The 20068-nt window shown below is 45.3% G+C and overlaps 1 protein-coding gene across 1 annotated transcript in view; it reads right to left on the reverse strand.

Moving 5' to 3' along the window:
• Nucleotides 1-20068, reverse strand: part of akap13 (A-kinase anchoring protein 13) — a gene marked incomplete at its 3' end in the record, with an annotated part of 71637 nt that overhangs the window by 18653 nt on the left and 32916 nt on the right. Inside the window, exons 13-23 of the mRNA XM_071488098.1 lie at nucleotides 18787-18871; nucleotides 17425-17516; nucleotides 15293-15473; nucleotides 14629-14788; nucleotides 14051-14110; nucleotides 12911-12970; nucleotides 12616-12796; nucleotides 11470-11578; nucleotides 11190-11315; nucleotides 10561-10603; nucleotides 10247-10358 (exon numbers count right to left, since the gene is read on the reverse strand). Of these exons, the coding sequence (XP_071344199.1) occupies nucleotides 10247-10358; nucleotides 10561-10603; nucleotides 11190-11315; nucleotides 11470-11578; nucleotides 12616-12796; nucleotides 12911-12970; nucleotides 14051-14110; nucleotides 14629-14788; nucleotides 15293-15473; nucleotides 17425-17516; nucleotides 18787-18871 (1209 nt within the window). The remainder of the gene's footprint in view (nucleotides 1-10246; nucleotides 10359-10560; nucleotides 10604-11189; nucleotides 11316-11469; nucleotides 11579-12615; nucleotides 12797-12910; nucleotides 12971-14050; nucleotides 14111-14628; nucleotides 14789-15292; nucleotides 15474-17424; nucleotides 17517-18786; nucleotides 18872-20068) is intronic.

Consider the following 20068-nt stretch of genomic DNA (forward strand, 5'->3'; position numbering starts at 1 on the left):
GATCATGTGTGTTGTGGACATGAATATTAGTGTCTGTTCAGGGCCAGCTGGTCTGGCCTCTCAGCTCCACGGAGCTGCATACTGATTGGCTGTCTTTCACCCTATAAAGTCTCATTTGAGCTGCTTCATTATCATCATCATCAAAGTCATTTTTATGTAAAAACAGTGAGAAGATTCTGAAATGAAAATGTTTTCAGTTTGTCTCCTTGACTCTGTGAAGCTGTGGCGTTTTTTCCTTCAACCTGTCATTGACTAAAAGAATCATGGGTCATCAAAGTAACTGAAACTAAAACTTAAACATCCAGACGAAACTTCAGTGGTGATGCAGCTAACAGAAAAAGTGATGCAGCTAACAGCATCACCTTAATTTACAGCTGTAAGCTGCAGCACCACTGAACTTTGGTCTGGATGTTTTCTTCTTTCTTCACGTTCTCATTTGACTTTTTTATATTTTATATGATATTTTATTATTAATGCGTCTGACCAGTAAACCCTCCCACCGTCCACTTGCTGATGATCTTGTTACCACTGAAAACACAACCTCTGCATGCTTCATGATAAACACTGCATCCTAACATCTCTGTCTTGGAACGGTGTTCATTTATATATGCAGTTGCATTTTTGGGGCTGTAGAGGGCGCAGTACTTTCATTTATGTGTTTTTTGCATCCATGGTTTTTGTGTCAGCTAACAGGAAGTGATGTAGGCTACCCGGATGTTTTGTCCTTTACCTGCTCCGTAGCATTGTGCTCTTCCTCCCCGACGTTTGTGTTTAGCGTTTGGTAGAGGCAATATCAGTAAGTAAATCATTATTTACCGTTAGTAGATTGCAGACTCTTCCGTAGTCTATCGTTGTGTAATTTGTTAATGAAACGAGCAAGGTGCGATCTCAGACCTTCCACGTAGATCTGTCACTGTTAGATCCGCTACCTCTGTAGTAGGTTACACTTATATTATTTTATCTTGTAGTAATTGAATGTTTCTGTATTTCTTGCAGTTTCACTATTTCTGGCATTAAATTCGATCCAGATACAACCCCGCCTGTTCCTTGGATGAAAAATGACAGAGAAAGTTTAGCTGGCTGAGACTTTCAGTACACGACACTGGTCACACTGGATGAATCAGTACAGTGAAATCATAGCACTTGGTGAGGGACGTCAACAAACGGTTGGACACTGACTGTGACAGACACATACTCACCTTCACCAGCCCTTCTCAGCCAAGCATAATGGAAGCATCGGAGGCTCAAGGTCAAGATTGTGAGGAGACCAGATCACTCTCCGCTCACTCCTTAAAGTCCTCAAAATCAGGAAGGCTGACAGTAAGATCATCAGCAAGAGCTTCAAGCAGGTCATCTACATCGAGCAGAGCAAGTATGGCAGCAGCAAAGGCTCAAGCGGAAGCACAGGCAGCCAAAGCCAGGCTAGCCTACGCTGAGAAAGAAATTAACATAAAGGTGGAAAAAGCTCGCTTAGAAGCAACTCTTGATGTAATTGAGCTACAGAAAGAGGCTGATGCTGCCATGGCCAAAGCAGAGGTGATGGAGTTGGCTGCTGCTCAGCTCGACGCTGCAGAGCAAAGTGGTGAGTTTGACTTCTTGCCTACCCAGGCAACCCCAGAGCAGAAAGTGACTGATTACATAAATAAACACAAGCTCACTGAACTTCCTCAAAGTCAGAAAGACATTTTTATGCAGCATAGTGACACCACCTGTCAACAGAAACAAGCGAAACCTTCGCCAATCACACCTTTTCAACAAGAACCAAATCGCCACCAATTCTCACCACGAACCACACAGCTTCTGACAACACTGCCAGTGACCTCGCAAGGTTCTTAGCAAAGAGTCAGCTTGTGACTGGAGGACTGACTAAGTTTGATGACCAACCAGAAACTTATCTGAGCTGGAAGACCAAGTTTCAGAGTACCATTGCAGATCTTGGACTAACTGACACTGAAGAAATAAATCTTCCCCCTTCCCCCTGACATGCATGATGGCTGGAGAAGCTGGCAAGAGTCACTGCAGGATCTCCAGGCACTGCATATCCCTCGCACATATGTCTCCTTCTCCATTTCACAAGCTAAGTGTATTGAGCTTTGCATGTTCTCAGATGCTTCAGTCAGAGCTATAGCTGCAGTAGCCTATCTGAAAGTCACACATGGAGATGGACACACTGAAGTTGGCTTCATCATGGGTAAGGCCAAGTTGGCTCCAGTACCAGAGCTCACCGTCCCCAGACTGGACCTCTGCGCTGCGGTGCTCGCTGTGGAGTTGTCAGAGATCCTCACAGAAGAAACTGACATGAAAATAGACAAAACTACATTTTACACAGACAGTAAAGTAGTGCTAGGATACATACAACCAGCACAGAAGATTTCATGTATATGTAAACAATCGTGTACAGAGAATCAAGCAAACGTCCCTACCAGACCAGTGGAGATATGTCTCAACAGAGCACAACCCAGCAGATCATGGCTCTAGGTCTGTAGCGGCAGGGAAGCTTGCCAGCACCACTTGGTTATGTGGTCCAGCATTTCTTTTGCAGCCTGAGAGCACTACAACTGAGAAAGGCCCATTTGAACTCATCAACCCAGAGTCAGATGTTGAAATTCACTCTAATGTGACAGTGCTTGCCACCACAGTGTCAACAAATCATTTGGGCTCAGTACGCTTCGAGCGCTTCTCTAGGTGGACATCTCTGATCAAAGCAGTAGCTCACCTTTGTCACATCTCTCACAGCTTCATCAAATCCAGAAAAGAAACCAGTTGTGCAGGCTGGTACCTCTGCAAGACAAGTCTCACAGATGAGGCTTTAAGTCAAGCAGAACACACAGTTATCAGATGTGTCCAGCATGAAGTGTATTCAGAAGAAATCAAAGGCATCATGGCAAAATGAGGTCTGTCCTCCAACAGTTCTCTTCACAAGCTTCATCCAGTGATTGATGAAAATGGCCTACTGCAGGTAGGAGGACGCCTTGCAGAATCAAAGGTGTCAAGTCGTGAAGCCAACCCTCTTCTGATCCCAGGCAAGCATCACATTGCTACACTGCTCATTCGCTATCATCATGTGGCTGTAAAGCATCAAGGAAGGCACTTTACTGAAGGAGTGGTCAGAGCAAGTGGCCTGTGGATAGTAGGAGCCAAGAGGTGTATTAGCAGCATTACCTATAGATGTGTGACCTGCAGGAAACTACGTGGCAGAGAGGAGCAGCAAATCATGGCAGATTTGCCAGCTGAGTGTTTACAGACTGACCCCCCGTTTTCTTATGTTGGCCTTGATGTATTTGGACCATGGGAGGTCATTGCACGGCGCACCAAAGGAGGACAAGCCAACAGTAAGAGATGGGCGGTTTTGTTTACATGCATGTCCACTCGAGCTGTTCACATCGAAGTGACTGAAACTATGAGCTCTTCCAGCTTCATCAATGCACTTCGCAGATTCTTCGCGATCAGAGGTGCTGCTAAGCAGTTGAGGTCAGACTGTGGCACCAACTTTGTTGGTGCATCCAGGGAGCTGAAGCTGGATCCTCCAAAGCCTGGTGAGATGAGTGTAGACAACTACCTCCTCAATCAAAGATGTTCATGGGTGTTCAATCCGCCCCACTCATCCCACATGGGTGGCACGTGGGAGCAGATGATAGGAATTACACGCCGCATCCTGGATTCACTGCTCTTACAAGTGAGCCACTCCAAGCTGACTCATGACATTCTGATAACCCTGATGGCTGAAGTTACAGCTATTATTAATGCAAGACCTTTAGTGCCTGTCTCCACTGACCCAGAAGCTCCTCTGATCTTAACCCCCTCAACTCTACTCACTCAGAAGTTTGGTGCCCTCTCACCTCCCCCTGGAGACTTCACCAAAGCTGACATGTTCAAATATCAGTGGAAGAGGGTTCACGTTCTTGCTGACACTTTCTGGGTTAGATGGCAGAAAGAATACCTCAACATGCTCCAGAGTCGTCAAAAATGGCAGCTCATCAGGCCAAACATGAAGGAAGGAGACATTGTTCTTCTAAAGGACAAACAACTGAAAAGAAATGAATGGCCAACAGGAGTCATAGTGAAAGCTCTTCCAAGTAAAGATAGACTTGTCAGGAAAGTGGAGGTCAAGATTACCCACAACAAGTCTAACAAGACCTTCCTCAGACCCATTTCAGAGTGTATTCTTCTCTTATCTCCAGGAGATTAGATTATGTAAATTTGTTATTGTGGCATTTTTAAAATAATGCCAGACGGGGAGTGTCTTGGAACGGTGTTCATTTATATATGCAGTTGCATTTTTGGGGCTGTAGAGGGTGCAGTACTTTCATTTATGTGTTTTTTGCATCCATGGTTTTTGTGTCAGCTAACAGGAAGTGATGTAGGCTACCCGGATGTTTTGTCCTTTACCTGCTCCGTAGCATTGTGCTCTTCCTCCCCGACGTTTGTGTTTAGCGTTTGGTAGAGGCAATATCAGTAAGTAAATCATTATTTACCGTTAGTAGATTGCAGACTCTTCCGTAGTCTATCGTTGTGTAATTTGTTAATGAAACGAGCAAGGTGCGATCTCAGACCTTCCACGTAGATCTGTCACTGTTAGATCCGCTACCTCTGTAGTAGGTTACACTTATATTATTTTATCTTGTAGTAATTGAATGTTTCTGTATTTCTTGCAGTTTCACTATTTCTGGCATTAAATTCGATCCAGATACAACCCCGCCTGTTCCTTGGATGAAAAATGACAGAGAAAGTTTAGCTGGCTGAGACTTTCAGTACACGACACTGGTCACACTGGATGAATCAGTACAGTGAAATCATAGCACTTGGTGAGGGACGTCAACAAACGGTTGGACACTGACTGTGACAGACACATACTCACCTTCACCAGCCCTTCTCAGCCAAGCATAATGGAAGCATCGGAGGCTCAAGGTCAAGATTGTGAGGAGACCAGATCACTCTCCGCTCACTCCTTAAAGTCCTCAAAATCAGGAAGGCTGACAGTAAGATCATCAGCAAGAGCTTCAAGCAGGTCATCTACATCGAGCAGAGCAAGTATGGCAGCAGCAAAGGCTCAAGCGGAAGCACAGGCAGCCAAAGCCAGGCTAGCCTACGCTGAGAAAGAAATTAACATAAAGGTGGAAAAAGCTCGCTTAGAAGCAACTCTTGATGTAATTGAGCTACAGAAAGAGGCTGATGCTGCCATGGCCAAAGCAGAGGTGATGGAGTTGGCTGCTGCTCAGCTCGACGCTGCAGAGCAAAGTGGTGAGTTTGACTTCTTGCCTACCCAGGCAACCCCAGAGCAGAAAGTGACTGATTACATAAATAAACACAAGCTCACTGAACTTCCTCAAAGTCAGAAAGACATTTTTATGCAGCATAGTGACACCACCTGTCAACAGAAACAAGCGAAACCTTCGCCAATCACACCTTTTCAACAAGAACCAAATCGCCACCAATTCTCACCACGAACCACACAGCTTCTGACAACACTGCCAGTGACCTCGCAAGGTTCTTAGCAAAGAGTCAGCTTGTGACTGGAGGACTGACTAAGTTTGATGACCAACCAGAAACTTATCTGAGCTGGAAGACCAAGTTTCAGAGTACCATTGCAGATCTTGGACTAACTGACACTGAAGAAATAAATCTTCCCCCTTCCCCCTGACATGCATGATGGCTGGAGAAGCTGGCAAGAGTCACTGCAGGATCTCCAGGCACTGCATATCCCTCGCACATATGTCTCCTTCTCCATTTCACAAGCTAAGTGTATTGAGCTTTGCATGTTCTCAGATGCTTCAGTCAGAGCTATAGCTGCAGTAGCCTATCTGAAAGTCACACATGGAGATGGACACACTGAAGTTGGCTTCATCATGGGTAAGGCCAAGTTGGCTCCAGTACCAGAGCTCACCGTCCCCAGACTGGACCTCTGCGCTGCGGTGCTCGCTGTGGAGTTGTCAGAGATCCTCACAGAAGAAACTGACATGAAAATAGACAAAACTACATTTTACACAGACAGTAAAGTAGTGCTAGGATACATACAACCAGCACAGAAGATTTCATGTATATGTAAACAATCGTGTACAGAGAATCAAGCAAACGTCCCTACCAGACCAGTGGAGATATGTCTCAACAGAGCACAACCCAGCAGATCATGGCTCTAGGTCTGTAGCGGCAGGGAAGCTTGCCAGCACCACTTGGTTATGTGGTCCAGCATTTCTTTTGCAGCCTGAGAGCACTACAACTGAGAAAGGCCCATTTGAACTCATCAACCCAGAGTCAGATGTTGAAATTCACTCTAATGTGACAGTGCTTGCCACCACAGTGTCAACAAATCATTTGGGCTCAGTACGCTTCGAGCGCTTCTCTAGGTGGACATCTCTGATCAAAGCAGTAGCTCACCTTTGTCACATCTCTCACAGCTTCATCAAATCCAGAAAAGAAACCAGTTGTGCAGGCTGGTACCTCTGCAAGACAAGTCTCACAGATGAGGCTTTAAGTCAAGCAGAACACACAGTTATCAGATGTGTCCAGCATGAAGTGTATTCAGAAGAAATCAAAGGCATCATGGCAAAATGAGGTCTGTCCTCCAACAGTTCTCTTCACAAGCTTCATCCAGTGATTGATGAAAATGGCCTACTGCAGGTAGGAGGACGCCTTGCAGAATCAAAGGTGTCAAGTCGTGAAGCCAACCCTCTTCTGATCCCAGGCAAGCATCACATTGCTACACTGCTCATTCGCTATCATCATGTGGCTGTAAAGCATCAAGGAAGGCACTTTACTGAAGGAGTGGTCAGAGCAAGTGGCCTGTGGATAGTAGGAGCCAAGAGGTGTATTAGCAGCATTACCTATAGATGTGTGACCTGCAGGAAACTACGTGGCAGAGAGGAGCAGCAAATCATGGCAGATTTGCCAGCTGAGTGTTTACAGACTGACCCCCCGTTTTCTTATGTTGGCCTTGATGTATTTGGACCATGGGAGGTCATTGCACGGCGCACCAAAGGAGGACAAGCCAACAGTAAGAGATGGGCGGTTTTGTTTACATGCATGTCCACTCGAGCTGTTCACATCGAAGTGACTGAAACTATGAGCTCTTCCAGCTTCATCAATGCACTTCGCAGATTCTTCGCGATCAGAGGTGCTGCTAAGCAGTTGAGGTCAGACTGTGGCACCAACTTTGTTGGTGCATCCAGGGAGCTGAAGCTGGATCCTCCAAAGCCTGGTGAGATGAGTGTAGACAACTACCTCCTCAATCAAAGATGTTCATGGGTGTTCAATCCGCCCCACTCATCCCACATGGGTGGCACGTGGGAGCAGATGATAGGAATTACACGCCGCATCCTGGATTCACTGCTCTTACAAGTGAGCCACTCCAAGCTGACTCATGAGGTTCTGATAACCCTGATGGCTGAAGTTACAGCTATTATTAATGCAAGACCTTTAGTGCCTGTCTCCACTGACCCAGAAGCTCCTCTGATCTTAACCCCCTCAACTCTACTCACTCAGAAGTTTGGTGCCCTCTCACCTCCCCCTGGAGACTTCACCAAAGCTGACATGTTCAAATATCAGTGGAAGAGGGTTCACGTTCTTGCTGACACTTTCTGGGTTAGATGGCAGAAAGAATACCTCAACATGCTCCAGAGTCGTCAAAAATGGCAGCTCATCAGGCCAAACATGAAGGAAGGAGACATTGTTCTTCTAAAGGACAAACAACTGAAAAGAAATGAATGGCCAACAGGAGTCATAGTGAAAGCTCTTCCAAGTAAAGATAGACTTGTCAGGAAAGTGGAGGTCAAGATTACCCACAACAAGTCTAACAAGACCTTCCTCAGACCCATTTCAGAGTGTATTCTTCTCTTATCTCCAGGAGATTAGATTATGTAAATTTGTTATTGTGGCATTTTTAAAATAATGCCAGACGGGGAGTGTCTTGGAACGGTGTTCATTTATATATGCAGTTGCATTTTTGGGGCTGTAGAGGGTGCAGTACTTTCATTTATGTGTTTTTTGCATCCATGGTTTTTGTGTCAGCTAACAGGAAGTGATGTAGGCTACCCGGATGTTTTGTCCTTTACCTGCTCCGTAGCATTGTGCTCTTCCTCCCCGACGTTTGTGTTTAGCGTTTGGTAGAGGCAATATCAGTAAGTAAATCATTATTTACCGTTAGTAGATTGCAGACTCTTCCGTAGTCTATCGTTGTGTAATTTGTTAATGAAACGAGCAAGGTGCGATCTCAGACCTTCCACGTAGATCTGTCACTGTTAGATCCGCTACCTCTGTAGTAGGTTACACTTATATTATTTTATCTTGTAGTAATTGAATGTTTCTGTATTTCTTGCAGTTTCACTATTTCTGGCATTAAATTCGATCCAGATACAACCCCGCCTGTTCCTTGGATGAAAAATGACAGAGAAAGTTTAGCTGGCTGAGAATTTCAGTACACGACACTGGTCACACTGGATGAATCAGTACAATCTCTAACCTTCACCATCATCACAGTCATCCTCATCATCACACACATCATCATCTTCTTACCTCATCTGATCCAGGTTCTCCTCTCCACCTCACAGAGCAATTGAACCTCTTACGAAGCTTGACTGTAACAGTCCTTCTGTTTGTCTGTTTATCTGTCGGTTCATGTGTTCATCTGTCTGTCTGTTCATCTGTCTGTCTTTCTGTCTGCTCATCTGTCTGTCTGTTCATCTGTCTGTCTCTGACGGTTCATCTGTCTGTCTGCTCATCTGTCTGTCTGTTCATCTGTCTGTCTCTAATCCTCAGTCTGATGTTTCTATGATGTGTTGTCAGTTTGCTTTAGTTGTTTTTGTTATCGTGATATTTTTTATTTTGTTTCATTGGATTGAATTTGTTTTACTGTTGTCAGTGTTAAACATGTTCTTTATTATACTCTGGTTTCACTTCAGTTTTCATTTGGTGTCAATTCTATTTTTATCTTGAGTAGAGGTCACATTCTCCTGAAGTTAGAGTTATGGATGACCCGGTATTAAACATGAAACTCACCTGAATTCAGACTAATAAACTCTGAGTGATTCCAAACAGGCTCTTTGAATGCAGCTATGACACAAAGTCTGTCAGCTTATATTACAAGAAACTGGAGTCACAGCAGAGTTAGCGCAGAACAGCTAACTCTGTACGGAGAACAAAGGAATGACCAGCAACCTCTTCAGTGTCACAGAAGTCTCACAGCCAGATAGGAATCCACCAGGAAGTCACACAAACTCACTGGACCTTGCAAGAAGGCTGGAAAGGATCTCTCACTCTTGTTCCATGGATTATATAACATTGACTGGGCCTAACCTAACCTAGCACAGCATAGCACAGCACAGCACAGCTAAGCACAGGTCTGTTAACCTTTGTTGATGTACATGTACTCATCTGGTTAATATAGCCACTAAGCTTTGTTGTTGTGATGTCTGCTTAGGTTTTTGTTAGACACACTGTTGACTTAATACTAGTATGTTCATCACAGTACTAGGACTTGCATGCAGCCAACCCTCTTTTCACCCTTTAGACTACTTGAAGTGGCCTAAACAAAGAAACTCACTCTCCCTCCCCCAAATACTATGTGGTCTCAGCAGCCATCTTTAGGTCTGCTATATTGTGTAGTTTCTTTGTTTACCACCAGCTTGTTTGTGGTCTGTCTTGTTTAGGTCATGGGGTCCAAGCAACCATGTTGAATCAGCCATCTTGCCTTTGTCTGTGTCCCAACAGACGTACATCCAAACCCACTCACTCACTCACTCACTCACTCACTCACTCACAAACACACACACACACACACACACACACCCCCACTCATTAGATTAGCCACTGCGTGTTTTTCCCTTCACCTTGTACGTAAAGTCTTTAATTATTTCTGCTGGTGTGTTTATTGTTGCATAATGAAGAATGGTGCCAACCTCTACTCAGTAAGACTCAACCCTTCAACCTTCACCTGTTGTTATTATGGTAATTTTGGCTGTAGTTATTAAGTTAATTATTAAGTTCAAAATTAATAGTAACATTTGAGACTGTACTGTAATATTGGCTATCCATTTCCTGTTTCCAGATGGTGCCCTCGAGGAACATTAATTCATTTTAGAGTTAGAGTATTAATATTAATTTAGTTAATTTCTGATAAGCAATCGCTGATGAACTTCCAATGTGCCCAACAGCCCAACCAGATTTCTGGGGAGAGGGGGATCACTTTGAATTTACTGGTATACGGTTGCATCTGTACATGTAAGCTGCTGTGACCTGTTGCAGGAGTTCTCACCTTGCCTTTCTTGCTCATCTTACTGCGGAGGTAACTGAACGTCCGGCTGATCTTAGCTCCTCCTTTTCCCTCGGTGTCACTCCGCAGGGGCCCTGGCTCCTCCTCTGAAATACTGACAAACACACAGAGCCATCAAAGCCTGTCTGCTGATTTTCTGTGCACTTTTATCAGTGGTGCAGCACTGTAACACGTTTGATTTAAAGTCATTGGAAGCTGTGTGATAGTGTATTCAAACTAAAATCCATGCATCAGATCACAGCTTGTGTCAGGACATATTCTAACAACACAGTAAATAATCATCATCTACATCTTACCTGTACTCTAGGGAGCCAGAGTTACTGGAGAATGACCTGCCCACTACAGGAAGCAGAGAGGACAATCATCATCTGATCCGACAACACAGCTGCTACTCTGCAGCCATACTGTCTCCATGACACCTGTAACAAAGTGCTCGAACACAGAGGTTAACAGCAAACACAGAGGGAAGACTCAGGGGTTCAAGATTATTACCAGCTGTCTCCACAGTACATTAGATGTCAGTATAACACACATACAAAAAATAAACAGAGTGCTCTTCTGGACGGCTACATTCATCATATGAGTCATGTCTTTCATATCTTTCACTCTCACTGGACAGAGTCATGTGCTTCCTTCATGACAGTTAAATTGAACTTAATGAACACAGACAGGAAACCGATCCTCTCAGCAAACACAAAATGGTTTTTCTCTTTCCCTCCCCTTTCAGTAATGGAGGTGTGTAATGTTAATGTGAGTCTACAGTCTGAGATGTGAACAGCTGATGTCTTCAGAGGACACAGGATGTGTCTCTGCCTCTCTGGTTCTGCAGCTCCAGGAGGATGTGAGCACAGTTTAGTCATCAAGTGTTGTTTTGTTGGGCAGTGTTACAGGACCCACAGACAGAGGAAACACTCATCATACTCACTCTCTCCCTCCTCCTCATCATCACAGGAGGAGGAGTCAAGAGAAAAGCAGTGTCTGTTTTTGAGGAGGAGTGGAGAGATACTGAGGGAGAAGCTGATTCGTTGCTTTGATGGAGGGAATCCTCTCACTAACAGGTGTGGATGAGGTGAAAGCAGGATGAAGAGATGAAAAAGTAGAAGTTCAATAAACGTCTAAAGAACAGGATGAAGAGCAAGAACACAACAAAGCAGCAAAAAAAAAAACACCCAAAAAAACCAAACAAAAAAACCCCACAAACTCACCATCTTCATCACGGTGACTGATGGTAACCATGGAGATGGATTTGGTGAGGGTTTGGTGATGGAACATGGCAGGACAGCTGGTTGTCATGGAGAGTACCTGATGTGAGGTCTACAAGCATGAGCGAAGAAGAACCAATAAATAACCAAAGCTGATGAGAGAACTGGGCTGATGTTCTACTGACGTTCAACTGATATTCTACTGATGTTCTACAGATAGTCTACTGATATTCTACTAATATTATACTGATGTTCTACTGATGACACCCCTTCTCACATATTCACTCGTTATTCCCTCATTCTACCTGCCGTGGCTGTCATCTGTCATTTCAGCTGTTCTGTCAGCTGTTCACATCTAACCAATAGCAGGGTGACACACTTTCTTTTTAGCCTATCATCTGCTAGCGCTCCCTTTTTAAAGATGTTCCTTCTGAGCTTTCAGTCTCCTGCTCCGCTGATGTGCGCCCCTCCTTCTTTCTATCTCCACCTGGTTCCAGAGTTTCTCGGGGAGATCTTCAGCCATCTCAGCATCAGGTGGATCTTCAGTCTTCTCAGTGTTGGAGGGTTCTTCGGCATCTCCATGTGACGAATAGTGAGCCACCACGTCATCACGTCTCATTCTATTGATGTTGTACAGATATTCTACTGACGTTCTGCTAATATTCTACTGATTTCTACTCATATTCTACTGAAATTCTACTGATTTTCTACTGATATTCTACTGAATTCTACTGATATTCTACTGAATTCTACTGATATTCTACTGATGTTCTAATGATATTCTACTAATAGTCTGATATTACTGATGTTCTACAGATATTCTACTCATATTCTACTGATTTCTACTGATATTCTACTGATTTCTAATCACATTCTATTCATGTCCTACTGATATTCTACTGATGTTCTACTAATGTACTACTGATATTTTAATAATATTCTACTGATGTATTACTGATATTCTAATAATATTCCACTGATATCCCACTGATGTTCTAATGATATTCTAATGATGTTCTACTGATGTTCTACTGATATTCTACTGATAGTCTACTGATAGTACTGATGTTCACACACACACACACACACACAGACACGCACACACACAGACAGACAGACACAGACAGACACAGACAGACACACACACACCTGGCTGTCAATACTGCTGCCGTCTCCTTCCTGCTCCTCCTCAGTCAGGGAGACCAGTGAGCCTCTCTCCTGGCTGTCCAGACGGAAACACCGGCCCTCAGACCTCTCCTCCTGGTCCCTCAGACCGGGACATTGAGTCTGGACCCCTTCCTGCTGCACCTCCAGACCCTCCAGACTGTAGCTGGTTTCAAACACACAATGACAGAGCTGTGTCTCTCCTGCTATCCAGCCAGAACATGTTAATCTGACAGCTGATGCTGAGAGGCCAGAATCAGGTGTCTGACCCCCCCTTTACCTTCTGTTGTCTATTGGCTGCTGATCAGGACGATGCAGGTTGGATGGACACCAGCTCATACTGGAGGGATGGAGGGATGGATGATGGGAGACAGGGAGATGATCAAGTGTTGAATGGATTAATGATGATGACAATGATGTTATGATGATGATGGCAGAGCTGTTTCATAGAGGGCTGTGTGTGTGTTTTAATTTGAGTGAGTGAGTCAGCTGTAACTGTACTGGGCCCACTTCTACTTCCTACTGGTCCCAGTAGGAAGTAGAACTGGGCCCAGTAATGATGATGTTACTGTTCCTCTTCACCCCACTGGGTAAAACACAAAACACACACACACACACACACACACACACACACACACACACACACACACACACACACACACACACACAAACATACACACACACAGCCTCTGTCTGCTCAGATCAATGAGGATCAATGAAGATCAATCAGTAGTATTGAGTACATTGACGTCACTTGATGATGTCAGTACTGTCATGATGAATGATGTAGGTCAGACATCTTTAAAGTGTTTCACTTTGATCAGCAGCTGCACTGTGACACAGAGCCTGGAAATACAGACCAGCTTTTATCCAGCTGTTGATATAGACACATATCACAGTGGTCTCTATAATGGGAGGTGAGGTGTGTGTGTGTGTGTGTGTGTGTGTGTGTGTGACTCCCCTGTTCTCCTTGTGAGACTGTTTTGTACAGGAGACAGTCCACAGCTGGACAGATGTTTGTCTCCAGCTGCTGATCAGCTGACCTGACACACATTACTGCACCACACTACACTGAGTCACAGTGGAGACTCCACCCTCACTGCTACCAGACTGTCACTCCATTCACGACTTTTCCATTGGACTATGTGCGTGTGTGTGTAGGCTGTCATGTGAGCAGGCTGACACTGCACAGATGATGAAATCACTCCAGTAAGTAAACACAAACTGTGATGGTGAATGATGAGATTACGATTTTAAAACATCTCATTGTGTCACTCAACAGAGAGACACATCAGGTATGAGACAGACTGTCTGCAGGACTGGATGGTCTGGAGACTGGACGGTCTGGAAACTGACTCACTGATAGATCAAGCACACTCTCCACAGCAGTCAGGGAAGAAGGTGTGGGTGAAAGATGTACCTTCGTCTGTGGAGGGGGGGCTTGGCTCTCTTCACCTCTGCTGGCAGGCTCTTCAACGAGCTGGAGAAGGGACAGATGGACAGTTAGTGGAGGGACAGACGAGGGACAGATGAGAAGATGAGAGACAGATGAAGAGAAGAGAGACAGATGAGGGTCAGCTGAACTTGCTCATGTTAACTCTCACAGCTGAACCTCACAGGTGAAGCTGCTCAGGTGTTTCTGTTGTTCACACCCATCCCTGGGTGTAATGAAGTGAAGGGTTAATGCCCAGTGAAGCACTTCAGGTGCTGGTCTACAAGTGGTGTGATGAGAACCCCTGCTGCTCTACACGCACAGCATAGTCCTGGTGAACAGTGAACAGTTCACTGTTCACCGCTCCACAGCTGTCCACAGAGCAGGGTCAGAGGTCATCATGTTCCCTCCATGTTAAACCATCATGGAGGTTTGTTAAAGGACAGGATGATCCTGTGACTGCTCTCTGGAGCCCGACTGGTACTGTGAGGTGAGGTGCTCTGCGTTGTCATGGCGACTAGATATTTTACTGCCCTCACTCAGAGAGCCTTGAAGAATGCCGATACCTGCGCTGTGTGACATCCAGATCTGCTGCAGCGTTGTTCCTGCCCGGCTCCCAGCTGTGACGGCGGAACGGAGACAAGGACCGGATGGAGCCTCGAAGTATGGCGGAGGAGACCGGATTCTCTGGAAGCCGGTCTTTCTCTTCTTCTTCTCCTCCTCCTCCTGGGTTTACAACAGAACAAGATGGTTTGATATCACCCACCACAGTGGCATTTTCACGATGACATCACCTTCATTTTTTGTCAAGTGAAGGGGAAAGACATGTAGACTTGCACTGATAGACACACATTGCTCCTGGTCCTGACTGCTTCTGATTTGTTCTTTCTGCCATGTTTTGTTGTTATTAAGAACAGACAGAATATATATAACTCCTATGTGCACCGAATAAATGCTATAAATGCAAACACAGTAAAATCAAATATGATTAGAACAGAAAATGTAGACATGAAGTAGAGGGAACAGAAAGCTTCAGCAGTATTACTGTGGAACATGTCTCACATCAGTGTGAGGACAGAGAGTCTAATAAAAGTAAAAATAAACTCATCAGTTCTCTGGTTCCTGCTATCAGAGGCTCTGGAGGTCATTTCAAGGTCACAGAGAGGATGATTCTGGGATTTAGAGCTGTTGTATCAGGAACATGAACATGTTGTAAATTGTGTGCTATACCTCTGTCCTCAGTTTCTGACTTCCAGGAGAGTCGGGAGCTCTGAGGGACCACAGTGTCAGGGGTGGCCCCTGACCAAGCCCCCTCACTGGTACTGGGGGCTGCCTGCATCAATGCATGATCTGAGGAACAGGAAAGACAGACCCCTCGGCCCCTTAGGCCAGCAGAAGGAGGGGGGTCCGGCTGGGGAGGAGAAGAAGACATCAGAGAGTTAATGAAGTGTCTGAGTCTGCAGATGAGAACTCCTGTACTACTGAGGAGTACTGAGGACTCCTGTACTACTGAGGACTCCTGCACTGCTGAGGACTACTGAGGACTCCTGTACCTCTGGGGACTCCTGTTCGACTGAGGACTCCTGTACTACCGAAGAGAAACGAGATCACATCTCTCCTGTGTTAGCCTCTCTGCATTGGCTCCCTGTAAACTCTAGAATCGAATTTAAAATCCTCCTCCTCACCTACAAAGCCATTCATGGTCAGGCACCATCGTACCTTGGAGAGCTTATAGTTCCCTATTTTCCCAATAGGACACTTCGCTCTCTAAATGCAGGTCAACTTGTGGTTCCCAGAGTTTGTAAGAGTAGAATGGGGGGCAGAGCCTTCAGCTATCAGGCTCCTCTCCTGTGGAACCAGCTCCCAGTGTGGGTTCGGGAGGCAGACCCCCTCTCTACCTTTAAGATCAGGCTTAAAACTGTCTTGTTTAGTAAAGCTTATAGTTAGGACTGGCTCGGGTATGTCCTGACCCATCCCTTAGTTATGCTGCTATAGAGCTAGACTGCTGGGGGATTCCCATGATTCACTGGGCGCTCTCTCTCTATTTCTGTCTCTCTCCCCCTCTCTCTCTCGATAACTTCATGCCATTAACTTTGTATTTTTTCTCTCCCGTAGTTTGTGCTTCTCCTCTCTCTCCCTCTCTCTGTCCTCATTCTGCAGGTATCTCTGCCCCGGGAGCGGCAGGACCCAGATCCACCACTACTCATCTTTACTATTAACCACTGTTATCTGTCATCATTATTATTGATAACACCATTACCGACACAGCTGTTCCTGGTCTCTCTCTCTCTCTCTTCTCTCCCCTCTCCTCCCCCTCCCCCTCTTTCTATCTCCTCCTAAACCCAACCGGTCGAGGCAGACGGCCGCCCACCCTGAGCCCGGTTCTGTTGGAGGTTTCTTCCTGTTAAAGGGAGTTTTTCCTCCCCCCTGTCGCCAAGCGCTTGCTCTTTGTGGGAACTGTTGGGTTTTTCTCTGTAACAAAGTAAGGTCTTGACCTGACCCTGTAAAGTGCCTTGAGATAATGTATATTATGATTTGGCGCTATACAAATAAAATTGAATTGAATTGAATTGAAGACTACTGTGCTACTGAGGACTCCTGCACTACTGAGGACTACTGAGGAACCCTGTACTACTGAGGACTACTGAGGACTCCTGCACTACTGAGGACTACTGAGGACTCCTGCACTACTGAGGACTACTGAGGACTCCTGTACTACTGAGAACTCCTGTACTACTGAGGACTCCTGCGTTACTGAAAACTAGTGAGGACTACTGAGGACTCCTGCACTACTGAGGACTCCTGTTTACTGAGGACTACTGAGGACTCCTGTATTACTGAGAACTACTGAGGACTACAGAGGACTCCTGCACTACTGAGGACTCCTGTTTACTGAGGACTACTGAGGACTCCTGTATTACTGGAACTCCTGTACTACTGAGGACTACTGAGGTCTCCTGTACTACTGGGGACCCCTGTACTAATGAGGATTCCTGTACTACTGAGGACTACTGGGGACTCCTGTACTCCTGAGGACTACTGAGGACCTCCCAGCTGCTCAGTACAGTCTCACACTGTATGGACTTGATTATCTCCACAATAACACACATGTTGCCACCTCTACACTCTTATGTTTTCCGGTGTAGGGATTGTGTGGTCCAAGGCGACACTCCACAGCTCCATGTACCCTCCCTGTGTCCCACAGTTTATGATCCAGAGTTTTCCTCTGGTCCCTGCTAGGCTGCAGAGTGTTTCCCAGTCTGTAACGTAACCAGAGGTCTCCCCTCCAGCGTCATTTAGAAAAGAGCAGAGGTGCCTCAACCATCTGCCACCAGACATCTGCGTGTGTGTGTGTTTCATACCTTTTTAAAGACGCTGTCATCCAGCTCAGCAATGATTGTCAGACTGTCAGTGTCTCTGTGCGACACACACACAGACACACACTCCTCTGTGGCTGGATTGATGTCAGGAAAAAGAAGGACAGAGACACAAACCCTCGGTCAGTAATCAGGGTGAGACAGCAAGACTGTCCCTCTTGTTAAAGGTGGGCCATGTTGTTCTTCAACAGAACTGTGTCTGTGCATGTGAAGTGTTGCAGCGCTGGTTATAATCCACCAAGACAGGAAGAGAACCAGGCTGATTGTGAACCAATCAAAGGGCTGACTGGACATCCTGTCACCTGTTACTTCACTGCTGTGGAACTGAGATGACATCATCACCAAACATAACATCAACATGACATGAACCCACAGAGGCTGAAAACCGGTGGTCACACCTTTTTGTTTCAGGATCTCAGACTGTAGAGGGAGGTTTATCTGTTGTGATGACCACTCCTCGTTTGCTCTGTCTGGCCCTGCTTAGTTGCCCCCACCCCCTTTGCTTTTCAGGAAGTAACTAAGCAGAGTGGTCATCAGCCAGAAGTGGTTCAACCATTAAAAAGCTGCATGCTCAGTCTGTCTCACGCTCTCTCCCATTTGCGATATCCCTTCATTGTTTCTTTCATTCGTTTGGTTATTTTTTGAACACTTAACACTTTCACTCCTCATGCAGGACCACATACTGATGTTACTGACTCAACATGTCCTGTTTTGGTTTAGATATGTAAATAAGTTATTTTCATAAACATACTTATGTTGTTTGATTTTGTGAGGTTTGATTTGATGTGTCCTCTCCCACCTTCTTTGTTGGAACTTTGAGCCAGTTTGTGATACTGTCCAGGTATATCCTGGTCTGTCTAGGACTCTCCAGGTCTGACCCACATCATGTTTTTTATGTAGACTAGGTTTTTTGATGACTGGTGTCAAATAGTCTCTGTCACAGTTTACCTCAGATCAGAATCAGTGAGGAGACAAAAACGTCTTCAGATCTCCATCCTACATTCAGGTTCAGGTTCAGGTTCAGGTCAAATCCTTCCCACTGTATTAATGGGTTAGGCTTAGGGTAACACTGACTCAACCTTTATGCATCAGTCTCTACTTCTATGAGTATCAGTATCTGATCAGACCGCCACAACAAGGACTTCTGGGAGCTGGTTGTCAGACAGTCTGAGGAGGTCGGGCCTGCAGCAGTACTGGTCTTGTATAATATGTGGTTGAGATCACAGTCTGAATGACACAGTCACACTGAGGACCACAACTCTCGGGTATCGAACCACCATCGACTGTCTGACAAGTGGGCGACCCGCCCTACCTCCTGAGCCACAGACGCCCATAGTGACATCGTACCTGCATATGATGTTCCTGTACTGGGCTGGGGACGGGGCTGGGGGCAGGGCTGGACAGGGTAGAAAACATCGCCCTCTCTCTGGATCTAACAGAAGGAAAGAGAGAAACACAGGGACATCACAATGAATAGGGTGTCGTAGCAACACAAGCCCCCCCCCCCCCCCCCCCCCCACACACACACACACACGGGTCACAAGTTTTTGATTGTTCCACCCCTGCAGCCAAACACAGACAATCCAGTATGAAGAGTAAGCGATGTAGGAGGGTTCTCTACAAGACGTCTCTCTCTCTCTCTCATGCATGCACACACCCACACAAACACACACACACACACACACAAACACACACACACTATGAGAGGTGAGAAGGGACACGCATACATATGTCCATTTGAACATTTATAAAACGTTTAAAATGTGTGTGTGATCAGAACATTTGTAATGATGTGCATAATTATGTGTGTAATAATGTGTGTAAAAATGTGTTTAATAATGTGTGTAATAATGCTTGTAATGATGTGTGTAATAATGTGTGCAATGATGTGTGTAATCTGGAGTCTGATGGATTTGAACTTGGTGATAAAACGGCTGTTTTACTTAGAAAGAATCCTCTCTTACTCTGTTCGCTCTGAACCTGTCAGTGGCAAAAACAAGGACTTCAATGCAGACACAGGGTGTGTGCACAGATGTACAGACACACACGTCTGTGTGTTTGGAGTCACACGTGCACACAAGTGGGTTTTGTACTAATCACACACAGACACAGACACAGACGTTAATTCTCCTTACTTGACATTGTGACTATTGCACATATCACAGTGTTGATGGTGCAGCCTGAGTCAAAGGTTTCTCTACAGTCCACCTCCTGTAGACCACATATATATGCTGGTATCTGGTCCATCTACCTTAGACTTATTTTAGTCCAGTTCATCAGGTCTGATCTTTGAGACAGGTGTGTTCAGAGTTTATTGTACACCTGGGTAGGGCCCAGTGAAGACAGCAGGTCCTGAAGGTGTGAGAGATCAGAGGCTCTACTCTGGAACAGGCTCTGGTTACCTGTAGTTCACATTGTCCTGAGTTCAGTTAATGTGTGGTGTGGACTGAATTCAACACAGGTGAACATATCATGTAAGTGTCAGTGATCAGTGATTTATTTATTGATCACAATGACATCATATGAAAGAAGGAATAATTGAATGTTGACGTCAGGTTCAGGATGTTTGTGCTTAGCTGTGGACTGATGAAGTGTAAAGTTGGTTATTGAATCTAAAACTGACAGACAT

The sequence above is a fragment of the Trachinotus anak genome, unplaced genomic scaffold (genome assembly GCF_046630095.1).
Source record: "Trachinotus anak isolate AG129_WGS33_773 ecotype Australia unplaced genomic scaffold, CSIRO_AGI_Tana_v1 ptg000002l, whole genome shotgun sequence".
Lineage (NCBI taxonomy): Eukaryota > Metazoa > Chordata > Actinopteri > Carangiformes > Carangidae > Trachinotus > Trachinotus anak.